The sequence below is a fragment of the Eurypyga helias genome, unplaced genomic scaffold (assembly GCF_000690775.1).
Source record: "Eurypyga helias isolate BGI_N326 unplaced genomic scaffold, ASM69077v1 scaffold39821, whole genome shotgun sequence".
In the NCBI taxonomy this organism is placed as follows: Eukaryota; Metazoa; Chordata; class Aves; order Eurypygiformes; family Eurypygidae; genus Eurypyga; species Eurypyga helias.
The window spans coordinates 10,729-28,480 of record NW_010233576.1 but is presented as its reverse complement, the minus strand read 5'-3'; the positions used below and the strand labels follow the sequence as shown (position 1 = coordinate 28,480).

General features: G+C 49.3%; 1 protein-coding gene across 1 annotated transcript in view; it reads left to right on the top strand.

The window, feature by feature from the left end:
• Nucleotides 1-17,752, top strand: part of FBXW4 (F-box and WD repeat domain containing 4) — a gene marked incomplete at its 5' end in the record, with an annotated part of 43,609 nt that overhangs the window by 25,600 nt on the left and 257 nt on the right. Inside the window, 3 exons of the mRNA XM_010161774.1 lie at nucleotides 4,028-4,093; nucleotides 17,265-17,398; nucleotides 17,554-17,702. Coding sequence (XP_010160076.1) covers nucleotides 4,028-4,093; nucleotides 17,265-17,398; nucleotides 17,554-17,702 — 349 coding nt within the window. The remainder of the gene's footprint in view (nucleotides 1-4,027; nucleotides 4,094-17,264; nucleotides 17,399-17,553; nucleotides 17,703-17,752) is intronic.

Genomic DNA, 17,752 nt, shown 5'->3' with positions numbered 1-17,752 from the left:
CCCTCTGGTTCATCCTCATCTGGCAGTGTTCTGTCCAGGACGGGGTAAAGAGGGATGCTACAGGTGGGGGGAAACTGTGTAGTTGGCACTGTGGGAGCAGGCATGGGATCACTGCTGCTGGACTGTAGCCAGAGCACTACTGCTGCTGCCAGAAATGCCATGGGATCTTCATGGCCACAAGTCAGGCCAATGGAGAGAAATTCTTGTGTTTCTTCCAACAGCACTGCCGGGATGTGTGTGTGCTCTCCTCCCCTGGCCCAGCTTTTACTGGGGAGGGGGCGATCTCTAATGAAATGTCTCTTCTGTAGCATAGCGCTGATCTGGCTTCAGGAGAAGCAGGTTTCTATTTATTTATTTATTTATTTATTTTATTTATTCTCCTTCTCAGTAGGGAGTTTCAAATGGGAAAGAGAACATTAAGGTATCAGTGAGCTGGAAAACGCCTTGCTTTGGACAGCAAACGTGCTGTGTACGAAGTGTGTGTGTCTCGATGCTCTGCAGAAGCCGTGCCTTCCTGGTTCCGCAGAGGTGGAAACACTGTGTTGGCTTGCTTGGGTTTACCTCCTGGGAGATCCCTGTGAAGGCAACGTGCCCTGTTATGGAAGCCCTGCAGTATTGCTCGTTTTCCCATCGGAGGAGCCTTTTGGGAGGGAGCTTGTAGTTATGGTACCCAGCAGCTTTCACAGGGCAGAGAAAAGCTTAATGGGGAAGGGACTTTGCATCTCCAAGGCCACCTGAAGCTTGGACATAGCAGTTTTTATGTAGTATCTGGTCACTGTCTTTGTACATCAGTAGTATCATATATGCTTCAGAGGGATGGGTCATCCCTGCAGTAATATATATAGGGTATCTTGTGCTCTCCTCTTCCCAATTTAGTCTCTCCTCAGTCTCTCTGACTCCTGAAAGCATTGCAGATAATCCATCTTGAGTTGTTTCTCACGGGCAGCTGGCAAGAACAATTGAGAAGAGGTTGCACTTCTCTAGGTCAGAGGATTTTGGTGTGAGCTCTGTGCTTCCTAAGACAAAAAACCTCGTTGAAGGTAAACTGAAAGAAGCAAGCCTGGTAGAGACCTCAGTTCTGCCTCTACCAGGTGTGAAACGGTGTTTCACAAGTTTTGGCCCCAAGCTTTATGTGCTTAGCTCCAATTTGCATGTTGTTTTAGACCTTCCAAAGCTGCCTTGTGTTGCCCTTTTGCTTGGAGTGAAACAGTCACCTCTGCAAGGTTCCCAGTGATGAGAGACCTGGGGGTTGAAGGTGTATGCGTGCCTGCAGACCAGACTCAAGTTGAGGGGCCCTGTGTCATCCTCAGGGGATCCAGACTTCCAGGTTAGTTTGCTCCCAGGCTTTGACAATTTTCTCATTGGCACCACTTCTTGTGCATGTCTTGTGAATGCTGGTTTCTAATCCTGGCAGTGAAGGTGCCCCGCTCTTTGGGGAGAACTCTTATCTTGGCTTGCTAATGGGCTCTAGCCTGTTAAAGATAAGGCCTGCAAACCTGATCCTGCTGAGGTATGAGACAGAATTCCTGTTGACTGAATGGAGTCAGCTTTACCCAGAAGGACTTATTTGTGGCCCTGAGGTCTGTATGTGATGCTGGAGAGAAATCTCTTCATCTAATGCTATTTTTTTCTCTTTTTTTGGAAGGGTGGGGGCTAAGGGCTGAGGAGGGAAAGCCAAAGTCCAGAATTGACAGCATGAGTGGGGATTAGACCTCACTGTTCCTCCCACCTTTTTCTCCCTGTTGGTGTGCCTCCATGCTAATTTAGACCTGTGGCAACCATCAAAGCCTTGCACATACCTTTGGCACAAAGGGGCCTGTCTCCCACGTGAGGGCGTTCTCTGCCGGGACAGAGTCAGTTTGTCCCCCAAAAGAAAAATCTTAAGCACCCAATTGCCTGCTTGACTGACTCCCTGACTGCTATTATGTTTCTAACCACGGTAATTGGCTTTAGTAGTTATTAATGGATTATGTTTGGGGAGGGAGGGAGGGACAGAACCCAACACCTAGCTTTGTAGCTGGGGGACTCCCTGACCAAAGCGCTGCTTTCCAGACATGGGGTTTGACTGGTGAGCTGTCGGAGTGGGTGTCTCTCACTTGTTTTCTTCTGAGATATGGGAGACACTGGAAAAGGGAAATGTTCCCTCTTGGCCTGCACTATGGTGGAGGGAAGGCAGGTATTCAGCAGAAACCCTGTTTCCAAATATCAAGTGTTGCATGCTTCCTTAATTGGTCCTCGTAGCTGCTGCACAGCAACAGGAATTGGTTTTTCCTTAGGCTCTCAGACTTTGGTCAGGGAATTCCATGGGAAGAACAATGTGTGCACCCTGCAGCTTCTGCACAGAGAGCCCTGTGCTGCAGGTGCATCGGGCCCGACTGCATCTGCACTGCCAACGAACCAGGGATTTTGCATGTGCGAGAGCCTGGTTGGAGAGACTTTGAAATAACCCTGGTGCTGCGGGCCTTGTCTAGCCCTAACGGGCAGCCAGGACTCACAAGACTTGTGGACACCTCCAAGTATGTGAGTTTGGGAAAGAGGGATAAAGCCAGCAAAGAAGGAGCGCCTTGGTAGCTGTAGCTCTTACTTGATTCCTGTAACTCTTTGGGATGGCTTGATGTTACTGCAGAGTGTATTGGCAGTGCTGCTTTGGCCTTGTGATTTGGAGAAACCAATTGCTTAGCTAAGCCACAGAGCTGGGAGTGGAGGGAGTCCTGACTTCTGGCCCTGCTTCCACATGGCTCCTCTCTAGCTTTGAGCTGGGTGCGTGTTTACTGGTTTGGTGCTGAGCGCCTTGTAACACCAGCAGCAGTGCTTCTCTTGGAACTCAAGGATGCTGCAAGAATCCCTTCCTGGTAGAGCAGAGGCTTGGAGACACCTTCTGACTTCCAAAGGAAGAATGTTGTAGAGGATCAAAGGAATGTTTAAAAACTGCTATTTTTACAGACGTGACATTGTTTCCTTATTTTACTTTCCTCTTTCAGCTGCCAGCCCCATGTCATGCTGCAAAAGATGTTTAGAGCTGGCTTGTATTTAAAGTAGGCTCCGTTTCCTGCATTTGTGCTATCCTTGTTGCAATGACTTAAACATAGTTTGGGCTTTTTATTTTCAGTAGCTGCAATAAATGTGGCTTTGTGAGAGGTCATTTATAGCTCACTTAAAAATCTTCGTATGAGCTGCTTTCTCTTATTTGGACTGAGGATAGGAAGTTGGCACCAAACAAGCAGTGTAGTGTGGAGATCCACAGCACCGGTGTTCCTGCTGCTTGATTTTAAGGATTCGTTCCTGTCTTATCCACTAATTTGAGGCCAGTGGCTGTCAGGTGACCTCTGGAGCCAGCGTGTGCAGCAGGGACATAGCATCGCCAAAGAGGACTTTGGAATGGACCCTGCCGGAGAGTATGAACTGAGCCAAATGTTGCTGCAGGAGAGCTGTGCTGCCTGTGACAGAGAGTGCTCGAGCGCTGGGGAGGGCAACCTCATCCAGCTTTGAAATTTGGCTCTGCTTTGAGCAGGCTGGACCGGAGAACTCTGTTCTGTGAATCGATAGGCCTGTGATGCTGCAGCTAATTCATGATTGTGCGCTGGACATGCCAGCAAACAGAAGCAAGACATGCAGTAGGAAGTAACAGGGAATTTTCCATGGGGTCTTTCTGCAGCTTACAACGCTGACTTGTATATGAAAGGTGCCGAGTGCTGTGCTAACTGTTTTGAAAATGACATTTCAATTTACAGCTGCTCCTGTTTTAGGTTTTCTCTTTGCATATGAAAATACATCTTTATGTCCTGCCAATTCTCTACAGTTGTGACCTGCTGCATCTGGGAAGCTCAGCTGCTGCAGGCTCTGGAGGACCTCTCCCTTTGCTGCTGCCTGCCTCTTGTGAAATGCATGGAACATGCTGAAATAGTCTTGAACCAAAATCCACAGTCTGTCTTGTGGTGTTTGCTCAGTCTTGCTCATGCACTGTTTCTTCAGAACATGAGGCTGAGTAAGTGTTTTCTTTTGTTTTCTTCTTCTTTTTTAAAAACAGATCATTTGTGACGGGGACAGCCTGCTGTGGACACACCTCACCTCTGAGAATCTGGGACCTTGAGAGGTGAGTGAGCTACCAGGTTACAGGGAGGGTCTTGATGGGAGAAGTGAATAACAGTGAGAAATGCAACATTGGAGATGCCGTAAAATCATTCCTTTAGTCCATGTAGGCAAGGGATGTGTTAACATGGGATGTGGGGTGGAACAAATGTGTGGAAAGGTGTATGTGGGGGGTGGTTCTGGTTCAGTAGGGAGCAGCTCAGCCTTTCTTTGCAGTTCTTCTAGCTGATGGCACAGCCATCCTGGTTTCTTCCCATTTCCTGTGTATGGTCAGAATATGCCCATCACATCTTCCTTTTCATCTGCCTCAGTTGATGCTTCAGCCTGAGCTGGAGGGGTGAGGAAGGTGATCTGCATCCTCCCATCCACCCACTTTTTTGTGGTGCTCAGGAGCCAGAGGCAAACACAGGCTCTACAGTCATCCTGGATGGTGTTTCTGCTAGCTCAGGAAAGCAAGGGGTGGCAACAGGTTATCTACGGAAATGATTTAGGCATGTTGTCTTTGCTCTGTCTTAATAAGCATTGAGGAGGTTAATTGCTGTGGCCTCTGATTTGGAGCCATTGAGTAGTTCCTATTCGGTGAAGGTGCTGACCTTAGGAACTGTGGAAATGTTGGGCTCAAATCCTGACGTGAGACTCAACTGCTGACAAATTTGAAACTCTCAGCCTGGGGGTCTTTGTGTGGTGATGGACAGGTAGCAAATATTTGGCAGGATTATTGAACAGCAGCTCAGCTTTCCGGGACTGGTGTGCTCTGGGTAGGAGTGGCACAGCACAGATTATCAAGGGAGTGCCGTCGGGATTAAGGTGAGGTGGTGGGCTCTGGGAGGGGAGAGAGGGGGGCAATGGCAGAAGGGGTCTGAGGGGTGTCAGCTGAGCTGTATTTGGGGAAAGGAGGTAGAGGAGGATTGGTGTGGATGCAGGGCTGGTCTGAGGCCAATTGCCTTCTAATCTATACTTCAGATTGTCTGAGTCAGCTGCAGTGAAGACAAATACAAACCAATTTGGTTTTCTCTGAAGTAACAAAAATAAAGACTTTGCAAAGGATGCATCCCACAGAGGACAAACTAGAAGAGGAAAGACAGCACCGATGCATTCGGCTATAGTGCTTGTTTCCAGGTGACCCCGTCCAAAGGTGCCTTTGGAGTACCCCGGAAGGACACGGGCTGTGCTGTGATACCCCTGCCCATCAAGTCTTGCAGCTGGTCTTGAATAGAGGCATCTGACAGAGGTGAGGAGATAGGCAGCCCTCTCCCCCCTGCCCCAGCCTCTCTGACAGCCTTTCCCAAGGAAGCCTGAAGAGATAATAAAGCTGTGTAGAAAATAGGATTAAGGTAATGAACAGGCACAACGGAGTTTGATCTTTCAATAACGTCAAAGCCTGAGTGACAGGCAAACAGAAAAACCAAGGCAACCTAGGCCATTGGGCCTCTGTTGCAATGGCTGGAGTGTCAAACTTATTCTTCCCTCTTCACCTGTCACAGCTGGAATGCACTCTGCCACTGGGTCTTTTCCTCTCCAGGGACCTGTGTGTGAGCTGAGAGTCTCGTCAGCACGTGCAGGGCAGGAGACTGAGTAGGGAACACGGCCAGAAAACTAGCACATGAAGCTTGATGTGATCATTCATAACCAGGGAGTACAGAGCTCTCCTTCCAGGACTTGACTTCTCTGTAAACTTTTCTTCTTCCCAGCAGAGCTTTGGATTCATTTTCAAAGGCTCCAGCGGTACTTTTTTCTTCCTTTGAGGCTTATGCATGTTGTCTCCCTGGTCAAACTCCAGAAGTGGGAGCATAGCATGAAAACTCAGTCTTAGAGCTACCAGGACTGAAGAGCTCCTCCTCTGCCCAATGTGTCCTGATAACATCTGGCAGACAAATCAGGCCCCCCGAGTTTGCTGCTTACCCCTTCCTTGTGGCCACAATTCCACAGAGTGTGACCTGCAGGGGTTGAACATGGCAAGGACACTAAGGACAGAATCCATGTAACTTCTCTGTCAAAAAAAGATAAGGCAGGGTAGAGCGATCCTTAAGACGTTCTCTTTAAAACTACAGGATCCTTAGCACCACATGAATATTTAGTGATCTCCAAGACCAGGTAGTTCAGTTCACTCTTTTTTCTGCGTGGCGGTGTGTGTAAGTTACACCGCAGCCGTTTCTGTGGCATTCTCTTCCCTTGGGGTAGGTGGTCTTTCTCCTCAACAGCTGAGAGCTGGAACATGCTACAAAAGGATTTAAAGCTTAAATAACCTTTTGTGTACTGATCTTCTTAGTTCCAGGCCAGATAAGTCCTTGGCTGGTGCTTGTAGCTGTTGGTCATGGTATGTTTTCGTATTTATGACCTTCGCTATTCCCTGACCCTGGGGCAGCCATTCTCATCCCCCCAAGAGGAAGGGGATAATGTCTTCACCTGGAAATATGTTCTGGGCTTTGAAAAGGGCTTGGTTGGGTTTGGCAGCAAGGAAATTTTTAGTGGGGAAGGGAAACGCCTCTTGCTGCATCCCACCCCCACAACTGTCTTTCATTTCTGACTCTGCTGAGATGATGGCGTTGGATCAAAGCAGCAACAGGCAGCAACAAGCAATTGTCAAGGGGAGTCTAAAGGAGGGGAATGACCGCGTAATGCCAAGACACTGTCTCTGATGGCTGAAATTCCAGCTGCTGCTACACCTGGCCCTTTCTCTTGTAATGAAGGAGGATTTTTTTTTAATGCTTTTGAAGCTAGCTGCACCTCTGTAGGACGTGTCTCATCCCACAGATGCTACATTGTGCCATCTGATTGCTTTTAGGTGTGGGGAAGTTACTTAGGTGATTAGAGGCCTGCACAGGAAAGGAGAACGATTAGCAGTATGGGCCACGGGGTACTAACCTGTGTCCTTGTATCAGTTATCAGGCCTTGCTGCCTCCTTGGCCCCTTGCAAGTCCCCTTGCCCCTCTGACCCAGTGAGGGATACGATGGCAGCTGCCCTTCTTGCAGGTCAGGTACCTCTGCTCCCTTTTGCCTCTGCTTAGACCTTCCTGTGTCATCTGCCAGTGCCAGGATGTGGCTCAGCAGAACAGCCAGTTAGTGGCAAGCAAGAGACAAGGGGAAACTTCCTTCAGACCCTCTTCCTCTTTCTTTCTCTTCCCACCTCCTATCTCCTTTGGGAGTTTAAACTCCTTGGGAGTTGAGGGTGACACATCACTGGGAACAGCTCCAAAGCCAGCATTTGTCATTTGCCTGTGGAGAACTGTTGCTTCCCAGCCTGCCATGGTGGTCTGCATGCCTTTAGGTGACAACTGCCCTTGCCTCAAGGATGCTTCTCTGTAAGGTAGGATGCAGCAACTCTTGGAGCTATTCTGCCAAGTCCAGTGTATGAAATGGCCCAGTGATCTGCCTGGCATGTAGTCCTCGAGCTGTAAACAGTGCTCGAGTCCCGTGTCGTCCTTTCTTGTGACATGACGTGACAGACACGGGGCACAAGAGCTGTTGTGAAAACTGAGCCAAACTTAGCTGTGCCCTGCAAGCCACCCCAGATCCTCAACCTTTTAAATATCCAGTCTTTGTCCATCTTCTCCTCCCCCCTTTTGAGAGCATTTTTGGCAGAGTGGGGGTTTTTTTTGTTGGTGGTTTTTTTGTTTTGGTTTTTTTTTAAGAACCCTCTAATTTCTTGTTCGGTTTTTCTCCCTCTCCTGAGCCCTTTGAAAGTGGCTTTACGCTGTCACTGACACCAAACTGACACTTTGCGTTTCCCCACTTCTTATCCCTTTATGGCAACAGATGTTGAAATTTTGTATCCCTTTTATCTGTCCCTCTTTGCCCTCTTCCTGTAATTAGGTTTCCCTTGTTAGCAGTACAAAGTGGCCCGGTTTGCTGCCTGGCCTTTTGAGCCATTGTGTCTGAGCACATTTTTTTCCTCCTCTTTCGGAAGAGTTCCTTCCCCCTTAAGTAATAGGCAGGGTGTGGGCCAAAGCTGTGGCTTTTTCTTGTTTCTTTGTTCTCCATTTATCTCTGCCACCTTTTTCAAAGGGATGGGGCGAAAAAAAAACCATAGAGAGTGCATGGAAGGGGAAGATACAGAGTTGCATTTCTTGACCGTCGGGCCCCCCTGCTCTTCAGGTGTTCAGGGCAGGTGCCTTTGATGTCTGTAAGTTTTGGGGAGGTGGGAGGTAGAGGATTCGTGAGGGTGGCTTGGGAGTGGAAGAGGCGGGTGATTCAGGTGTGTGGCTGGTGGCCTCTGCAGAGGGGTGGGGAGGAGTCTTTCGGGGAAGCCAGGCAGCTGCTGGTCAGGTTGGTAATCTGTATTTGCCTCTAGTGCTGTTGCATTGTGCTCCTCTCCCCGAGCCAGCATGAGCATTACCATCGTAGGCAGCTGGCTGAAGTTCGCTAACTTGCTGCTGCTTGATCCCTGGTATGCACCCGTCCTAGGTTACGTCTGCTTGTGTGGTGGGATGGGCAGGAATTAGTAGCTGTCTTCCCAATTTCTGCATATGTTGGTCTGCATCCACTTTGGTGGCTCCTTAGAGCCATTGAGTAAGCGAACGTGAGCAATTGTCAACAAGGAGGGAGAGCTTTACAACTTGGGCTGCTCGTGTTGTTCTTAAGCAACGAGTGTAATTTGACAGTTGCAGTATATAGCACTGAGAAACCCTGGTTAGCTGACCACTGCTTACACTTTCCCATTTAAATCCAGTCCTTTTTGACTTTGCATCCTGTTGTGCTCAGATTTTTTTATATGTGGAAGTAGGTAAATGAAATTAGAAATCTGCAGGTCTAGTTCTTGGTTATAAAGCTTGCTAAATGCTTGCAACAAAAGCTTTTGATGTAGAAGCTTGGCCCAGAGATGCACAAGCAGACTTCTTAGTGTTGTGTTCTGAACCAAGTTCTGTAGAAAATCATTCTCTCCACAGGTTTATAAAAGTTTGAGGGCCTCTAACATAGTAACAAAAGGAGTTTGTTGGGTGAAGGGAGCAAATGGAATCAAAACGGGAGTTGCTAGATCGAAAGGAAAGGTAACTGACTCCAAGAAGTGTGGGTGTCTGTTCCACCCAGGCGTTTAAGCTGGATTTATTTGGTCACAGAGGGGTGGGTGGATGTCTCTGGTAACAGGTGAGAAAAGTGATAGCGGATATTGTCCTGGTGCTGATAACAGGCTCACAGGATTTGGGGGGCAGAAGAATCATAATACCATGCTGTAGGTGCAGAATCCTCTCTCCTGCTCTGCTTTTCCATAGCTTTATCATGCCAAGTATAATTTTTTGCCAAGGAAACTCTCTCCAGCCTTTGTGGGAAAGAGGCTTCCTACTCCTTTCAGGCTTGGGTTTCTTTCTCAGCATCTTTGTCTTGGCTGAACACAGTTTTAAATTACAATAACCAATCCAAAACTTGTCCTACAGTGAGCTAAACAGTTTTCTGGGCTGTGCTCACATCAGGTAGGTGAATGTAAGTGTGTGCTGCTGCCTGTCTCTACTCACTGCAGTGGAATGATCCTCAGGTAGTTGCCCTTCCTCAGCTGGTCATTCTTTTTTTTCCAAGGTTCTCCTGCTTGGTTTTTGCTGGGCTGTTTCCCCATCCTGTCCACAGCTGGCTTTGGGTATTCTTTTTAAAGCATCAGATCTGGGTATTCCCATTTATATATCCTTTGATTAATCAGGAACAAAAATGCCATGCCTTCTTCCTGAAATACAAAAGAAAAAGTGGTGGTGTAGTGACGGACTGGGGTCTGTCTGGGGAATTCTTGTCTTCAGGGGAACCCTTTCTTGACCTGTTCATATTAAATCAGTTTGGCAAAATGACTGTCTTTGGATTTCTAATTTGGTCCTTGGAAACCATTCCCTCTGCAGTAAGGTAGGTAGGATGGAGAGTTTGGATCCAGATCTAGGTGAAGAGAAGAGCTGGCAGTGCCACTTGTGACCTGAGTAGGAAGACTAGACAGAAACAGGTCTCCTGCCTTCAGGCACAAATTAATCACTGACAAGGCCAGAAGGAGATTTGTACCCCAGTTCTGCAGCTCTGAACTGTAGGATTTGATTCCCTTGCTCTGAGATCTTGGGCATTTTGAAGGCAGGGACTATGGCCTATGGACAACTACTTGTGTGAGTGCTGGAGGAAGCTTTTGCTGCCGCAGGGAGCGTCTGAAGCGATGGTCTCTTGGTTGACTGTTCCTTTTAGCAGACTGTTGCCTACAGAGCTTGGTCTCTTGGCTGTAACGGATTGCTTCGGTCCCATCTGAGCGATGTATTCCTATCGTATACCTGTGCTCTCAAAACGGTTTGGGGCCTTGTGGTTCTTTACAGGTTTCTGGTGGGTTTCTTTGACGTTGTCTTTCCGAACCCTCTCACTTAAGCTAAGCATCTTCTTCTTTCCTTCTGTTAAGAGGGCTCTGGTGCATCTTAACCGAAATGTAAAACCGGTGTAAGAGGAAGAACATACAGGTGTTTATCCTAAATCTTTCCTCCCATGGCAGTCTTGGCCCTGTCTTGCTACAGCTGAGCATGAGGCCAGCCCCTGCCCTCTGGATGTGTGTGTGTCCAGGGCATGCTGTGGCCTTTGCACTCCTGTTCAGGCGCATTTATGACAACTTTACAAGGCCCCAGACAATCAGAGAGCATGGGTGAGGGCTGGAGGCTCCAAGCGCATCAATCAGCTTCATCCCTCTGAGCCAAAGCAAAAGCAATCTTTATTTTTCCCTGGGTTGAGAGAGAATCAACAGAGGCAAGAGAGAAGAATGGGAAGGATTGAATGAGGAACCCCCTCTGCCACTGGCTAGCAGTAGCTCATTTAAACAGATGGCTTTGTTTTGATTTGGGCTCTCCATTTTTTTTTTTTTTTTGTCTCCCCACTAAAGGAGACCTGCAGAGCTCTGCCCAGAAAGGGAGCAATACAGCCGCCTGTTCCCACACAAGTGGGGCGAAAGGCGAGAGGCTTTCAGAATTCCCTGCTTCTTTTCCTCGCCTCCCTCTTTTTCTCTTCCCCAAGAAATCACAGTTTGAGAGAATTCCCCCCTACTCCTCCCGTTGGAAAGAAAGACAGAGAAGACATTCTTGACATTCTTTCCAGAGAAAAGGGGTTAAATGTCTGAATTTGGGGGTCACCATGTTATACAAATTGCAATCTAATCGTTTTTACAAGAACACACGTGTGCTAAGAAAAGGAGCCATGGACAAGAAAGAAAAGGGGACAGACAACCTTTTTTGTCCTATCTTCTATTTTTTTGTTCCCCCAAGGTTTTGGACTATTGTCATGTTCTGTCTCTCTCCCCTCCTCACCCCCGAGAGGGAGAACATTGGTTTTATAGTTAAATTGGTTCGTAAAGCAGAAGGGCTTGGTGCCATTTCTGTTTGTTTTCCCAAATAAAAGCCCCAGCAGGGTCTCTTTTGCACCGTTGTGGCTTTATTTGAAGAAACTGGCTTTTTCCCATAGCCCAGCGTGTCAGTTTATCCTCTGAACTTAACCTTACGGGAACCCGAACAACAAAAACTCACAGGGTCCCAGAGCTGGAAAGGTAAAGAAATTGTATCTTTTTATTGGACCATTTAAAGCGTGTGTGGGCCAATTCAGAGAAAGCGAAAGAAAAGAAGGCAAAACTCCCTCTTCTGTTTCTCCTCCCGACACAATGTCAAACCATCGTTGGTGTCATTCCCCCCTACTGCCTCGACTCCCCTCAGCTGCGCTGAGGAAGCAGAGAGGGGCATTTCTCCTGAAAATCACTTATAACAGCATTTCTGAGCCATTTCAAATGGAGGGGCACCCTCAGAATTCCCCAAGCCAGTCCCACAACTCCCTGCAGGAATTAGTAGCCTTGGCTAAACGCAGGGGTAACCTTGGAGTAGGATAACTCCATGAAGAATAACTTTACCAAGATCTGTGCTTCTTCCTACGAACGTTACGGATTTCGCTTGACCAAGCCTTTTCCCTCCTTAGCGTGAGCTGCTGCATCCCCAGGGCGCCTCAGCTGCTGTTGCAAAGCACCTGGAAGAGACGACAGCTCAGCCCTTCCCTTTGGTTTTGGTGCATTCCAGAGTCGGTCACAGAAGCCGTGCAAATGCTGCACTCTGGATAATTGTTTTAAAATTGATGTTTTCTTTCTCTGTTTGATACTCAGCTCAAATACCCCAGAGTTTTGAACAGAATGATGCTCCTTCTGCTGTTTTAAAAGCATATGCTTCCCACCTGGCTTGTTGCAGGTAGTTATTTGGGCGAAAATATTGGTGTAGAGCTCTGCTCAGTTTCTGAATAGTCACCTGCTTGCGTGTAGCGGCTTCTCTTTGATGGATGATCGTGACTCACAGATGAGGTTTCCGGAGCGAATGAGCATGTCCTCAATTTTCTCATCTCTTTTCAGCAGATGTTCTAAATTTGCATGTTTGTATAACATCAATTCTTGTGAACTGGTGTCCCCAGAAATTGAGGGTGGGGAGAAAAGTGTTGATGGCTTGAGCAAAATGGGGAAATCCCAAACAAATAGCTTATTTTAAATGTAATTTTTAACAGTCTTGTTTTCTGAAGAACGTGGGAATTGATGGAGGTGAATCAAAGGATTCTCTGTAGTACCTGAACAAAATGCCTTTCACTTTTGGTCTCATCAGTTTGATACATTTCCCAGGCACAGACACTTTGTTTAAACACCTTGTTCTATCAGCAAGGAGTCCAGAGCCTGGTGCTAACACAGCTTTGCTGTGCTAGGGACAAAATGGGCTGCTGGATTTGATCTGGCTCTGTTCCTTGTGGGCTGGTACTAGATTACTGTGAATATGATTTCACTCTGTTTAGATGCTTAAGTAGGAGAAACTCTGAAAATCCAAGTTTCCTGCTTGGTGCTGGAGCTTACCTGTGTGTCTGTAGGCACTGCGTGGGCCCGGGTGGTCTGTGGTTAAGATGCTGAAGCATATTGCTCTGGCTCTAGACTGGTCCTTCCAGGAAACCTGGGCTGTCATCAGCAGAGCTCCACGGGTGCGGAGCTGTTTGTCAGTGCCACCCAGCACTGGGACTGTACCCTAGCACTGTCTGGCCTGGGCTGGTAGTACAGCAAACTGCAAACCTCTTGTGGCCTGCACAGCTAACTACCTGGCCTGCCCAAGGAAGGCTGGGACTGAAACAGCCTCTGCTTGCTGCTGCTGGAGGGCCAGGGCATGGTGGGGTGGTGGTGTGTGTCTTCTGTGCCTGGTCTTGCTTGGGCTTCACAGTCACCTGCTGCCTGACCTTCACAGCGCATAGCAAGGACAGGGCACCCTGGCCTCTGACGTGCTGGGGATCAGCTGCCTGGTTTTTGGAAGGTGTTTGGTTGCAGAGGGTGAAAAAGGGCCCACAGAGGAAAGGAGAAAGCTTTCCCCTGCTATGTTTGGCTGATGCTGCTCATCTCTGCAAGCTGGTGAGAAACAAGGTTCGAGATTGCTATCACATCTTTCTCTGTCCCTCGTTGAGTAGATGTCTTCTGCCCACGTACGTTGTTAGAAAACCATCGGTGATGTGCTGGTGTATCTGCCACTCTTCTGTTGCCCCTTGATGGGTTATCTTCATCCTTTAAGGGTTATTAAGGATTAGCTGTGAGTTTTGCTCCCTAGGAAGTGGAAGCTGTTGGGGAGTGGGGTTTGAGGGCAGGGAGTATTTGGGATATTGAGGAGTGGACAATCTGTGGGCACTAACTTGTGATCCTAAGTCTGGGAGAGTTGCAGTGGCAGAGAGTTCTCTTCCCAGCATGGGCTCAGCATGGCTGTGTATGCTGCAGGTATGTTGGCATGGTGGTTGCTAGTCCAGAGACACCTTAATCGGCTGAAAATCAGGGGAAATTATTAATAGTGTTCTGCATCTTTATCAATCTGTGTGCCCATGCCAGAATACTTTCATCTTGCTTTGTGTGCCCAGTGTACAGCACAATATGATTTTTCCTCTGGTGTCAGCTTGTAAATTCTTCATGGTAGCAACTAGCGCGTTGTTTCTGTAGCTGCTGCAGGACTGCTGCTGGATGCCAGGGCTGGACCTCCCAGCTGAAAGCTGCTTTGGCTGACCTGTTCTCGGGGCAGGAGAACTGAATTGGTTAACAAACCAGCAGAGCAAGGTTTGCTTTGCAGCAGTAACTCACAAGTATCTGTGCTCCTTTCCTGCCTGCAGAGAGAAGCTAATCCTTTTTTTTTCCCTTTTTTTTTTTTTTTTTTTTTTTTTTTTTTTTTTGTTGCCTAGACTGTAATGGGAAGTGGAGGGAGGAAAACAGCTGTGACTGCTGGGATGCTGGGGTACCACTGCAGTGAGGTGTGAAGGCACGGAGAAACGCTGGGAGTGAGACACCTGGGGGGTTCAATGCTGCACAGGAAGCTATGAAAGCAGGAGTCCAGACTCCCTTTCTTCTCCTGTCCCTCTGCCTCTGCTGAAATTTTTCACATGGAGACATCACCAGGCTGCCATCAAAAGTTGCTGCCGTCTTGTAGCACTGCAGACTGAGGGCTGCTCTGGCAGGTGGAAGACAAGCTTTGCTGTAGCCAGGTTCACTCTGGGTGTGATGGGTGCTCATTTAGAGGTGGGAGGTTGGGGAGATCTTGTGGCCCATTTCAAGCACCTGAGAGGAGGAGAACTGGTCCCAGTGAGTAAGATCCCTGGATGTGCTTCTGCATCCTGCTGCCTTTCTCAGCACAGTGCTCCGCTCTCCCTGAGCTCACTTAGTCCTTTACTTACCAAAGGTGTATTAGCAGGGATCATGGTGGAGGGGAAACAAGAGAAACAGGCTTCAGCTAGCTAGCAGGAGATACCCACCAGATGTGCTGCTGGGTTGCGTGGCCTGTCTGCAGACGCTTATCTGGGGTTCCTCTCCCAGAGTGCTGCGTTCTCAGAGCACCAGTCCAGGAGGTACCCTGTGGAACCAAAAAAAAAAGCAGCAGCATGCGGAAGAGGGGAGAGAGGGCTCCGAGCTGCTGGTGCTGCCCAGGCCTCGCCAAGCTAGCTCATCTCCTGTAAGTAACTCCCTGCTCCGGCCCGAGCAACTGGTGGGGAACTCCGCAGGTTGGGCGGTCTGGCCCCTGATGCATCTCCCAGGTAGTCTGAGGGCTCTGCTTTGGAAGAGCAGCTGACTCCTCTTCACACCCGTTGTATGTCTTACAACTCTGGGCCACACATAGCTCATGGGATGAAGAAGGCTGTGTGGAAGCCTTGAAGGGTTGTGTGCATGTCCATCTGTCCTGCTGGCTTTGCAGGATGGCAGATGGAAGGGATCTGTGTGCTTGGAGGGGCAGGAGAGTGCCAGAGCGCAGAGATGCCCATCCATGCCTCGCTCCATGGTGCAGCTGAGGACCTTCTGTCCCAGCCAAGCCCCCGCAGCTCTTGCTCGCAGCGCTCTGACTGCGAATGCTTCAACCTCCCGACCCGCACACAGGTGCGGAGTGGCTGCTGGGTTGGTCTGCGAGTAACCCTCCAAGGGTTAATGCATTGCGAGGAGGTTGCAAAGGGCTTGAAGCCTGGAATCCCCTCGATCCCTTGCCTGGAGAAACACAAAGTCCAATAAGCCAGCACCCCTGGATTCGTGTTGGGGGGGATTAATTCATGCACTTGATGTTAAAGCTTGTCCGAGAGGTTTGCACGGGGGGGCCATCGCTAGGGCTGGATGGCCTCTCTAAATGGTTGCTAGGGCCCTGGCATCAAGGGCCAGTGTAGCTGCCCACAGCCACGGTCACGGAGGGAATTACACAGCCACAAAGAAATTGTTATTCTACATAATCTGCTCTTTGGAGAGTGACTGTGGGGAAACAGGCTGGCCTCAGCATGCCGCCAGCTCTGTGATCATAGAAGCGTGCTGGCTGCAAAGATCAGCCAGGGCTCGCCTTCTGATCTGGGGACACCAGGGCTCGAGGCGCTAATCTGCTTTATCAGCGATTTCTCTCTCCTGACACAAAGGTGTTTACTTGTTTTAACATCTCCTGGGACTCTATTTCTCCTTTTGTGTGGTCTTTATCCCCTGACGAGGGCTTTAGCCCAGATTACAGACAGAATTAAGGCATTTGGCGATGTGCCTCAGAACTGTGTGATGCTGGATCAAGGAGCAGAAAGTAACAAAATAATGGGGGTTGATGCTGGGAGTGACCCCACTGCGGGATCCGTGCTGTCGGCTTTCAGGACCGCTTCATTGTCCTGAGAACCAAGAGCCTGTTGGAGAGGGGTGGCCATGCGGCAGGGCTTTAAAAGCAGGTGCTTCAAGGTTTATTGTGTCCAGCGTTTTTGATTTAGAGGGTGTGAGGTGGAGGAGGAAGAAAAGGAGGGTTTGCAATAGGTGGCCGTTTTGAGCAGCTGGGCAGATTGTCCCCTCCGTTCCCAGGAGTTTGCCGTGGCTAGGTGTTGCTGGTGGCTGGGGCAGGTGGAGTGATGCTGGGGATGGGCTGTGCCCTGTGCCTGGGGCGGGCTGTGATTTTATATAGCCCAGGGAAGGGACGCAAGCGCCTTCTGGCAGCCTGGCAGGGTGGACCCTCACCAGGCACCACCCACCTGGTGAGCTGTGGGTTTTGCATGGGAACAAGGAGCAGAGCGATACTGCCATAAAGCATCTGGCTTGGAGCTTCATGGAGTTCTTGCTTTTGCCCTTTCACAGCAAAGAAGGAATTAAAAAGGGGGAAAAAGAGAGTTAGCCTTTGGAAAGTCATCTCCAGAGCAGGCCTGGGGTGACTGCTCTTGACCTGTCATGTTCAGCCCCAGATCCACTTTTTGGAGATGCAGTGTGACTGGAGGGAGTAGCCATGGCAGCCTGAGTCAGGAGGGTCTGATTTGCCTGTGGATCTGAGCTGTGTCTCAGAGATGTGGGGAAATACCCCCGTATTTTGAAGGATAGAATATGGGGTGGGGTTGATCGGGTAAGCGGCTATTGCAAACTATTTGGAGTTTGACTAAGTTGAGAACCATCGCCCATGGAAATGGAGCCCCGTCATACGGAGTACTGTTCGCTTCTCCCAAGAAAAATGATCCCATTCTGCTGGAGGTGAGCTGTGCCTGTTTCGTAGTTCTTCCTCTTACAGCTGAGGTTCCTACCGGTCACCCTCCATGACAGTGACCCAACCAGTAGCAGAAGCTGGGGGAGGGAGAAGACAACTGTGCAGGCTTTTGCATTCTGTAAAATGACAGAAATGAGACCTAGGAGACTTCTGTGACACCATCTCTGCTCTGGCCTGCTGAATTGAAAGGGTGCTCTGCTCTGAATGACTCTTCCTTGTTGTGTTTCTTTGCAGTGGTCAGCTCTTGACCTGTTTAGGGACTGACTTCCACCATGGAGCTGGAGTCCTTGATATCTTCTACGAAACGCCCTCCCTTCTCCTTTCCTGTGGGTATGACACCTACATCCGCTACTGGGACATACGCACCACCCCGGCGGAACTGGGGCCGGCATGAGGCTTCTGGGCTCTCCCTGCGCAGTGTCTGGAGACTCGCCTGCAGCTGCAGTAGCTCCTTCAGGCAAATCGGGCCTTGGCTCCAGTGGTGCAGCAGCAGAAGCTCAGCTCCGCTCCGGTTTGTGCTGCCCTTGCAGGAAGTGCGTCCAGGAGTGGGAAGAGCCCCATGACAGCGCCCTGTACTGCATCAGGAGTGATAAGAACCACATGATTGCCAGTGGCTCTTCCTACTACGGCGTGGTGCGCCTCTGGGATAAGCGGCAGACTCGGTGCCTGCAGGTGAGGGCCAGGTGCCCGTGTCTCTTTGGGAGAAGAGACATGCTGGGGTG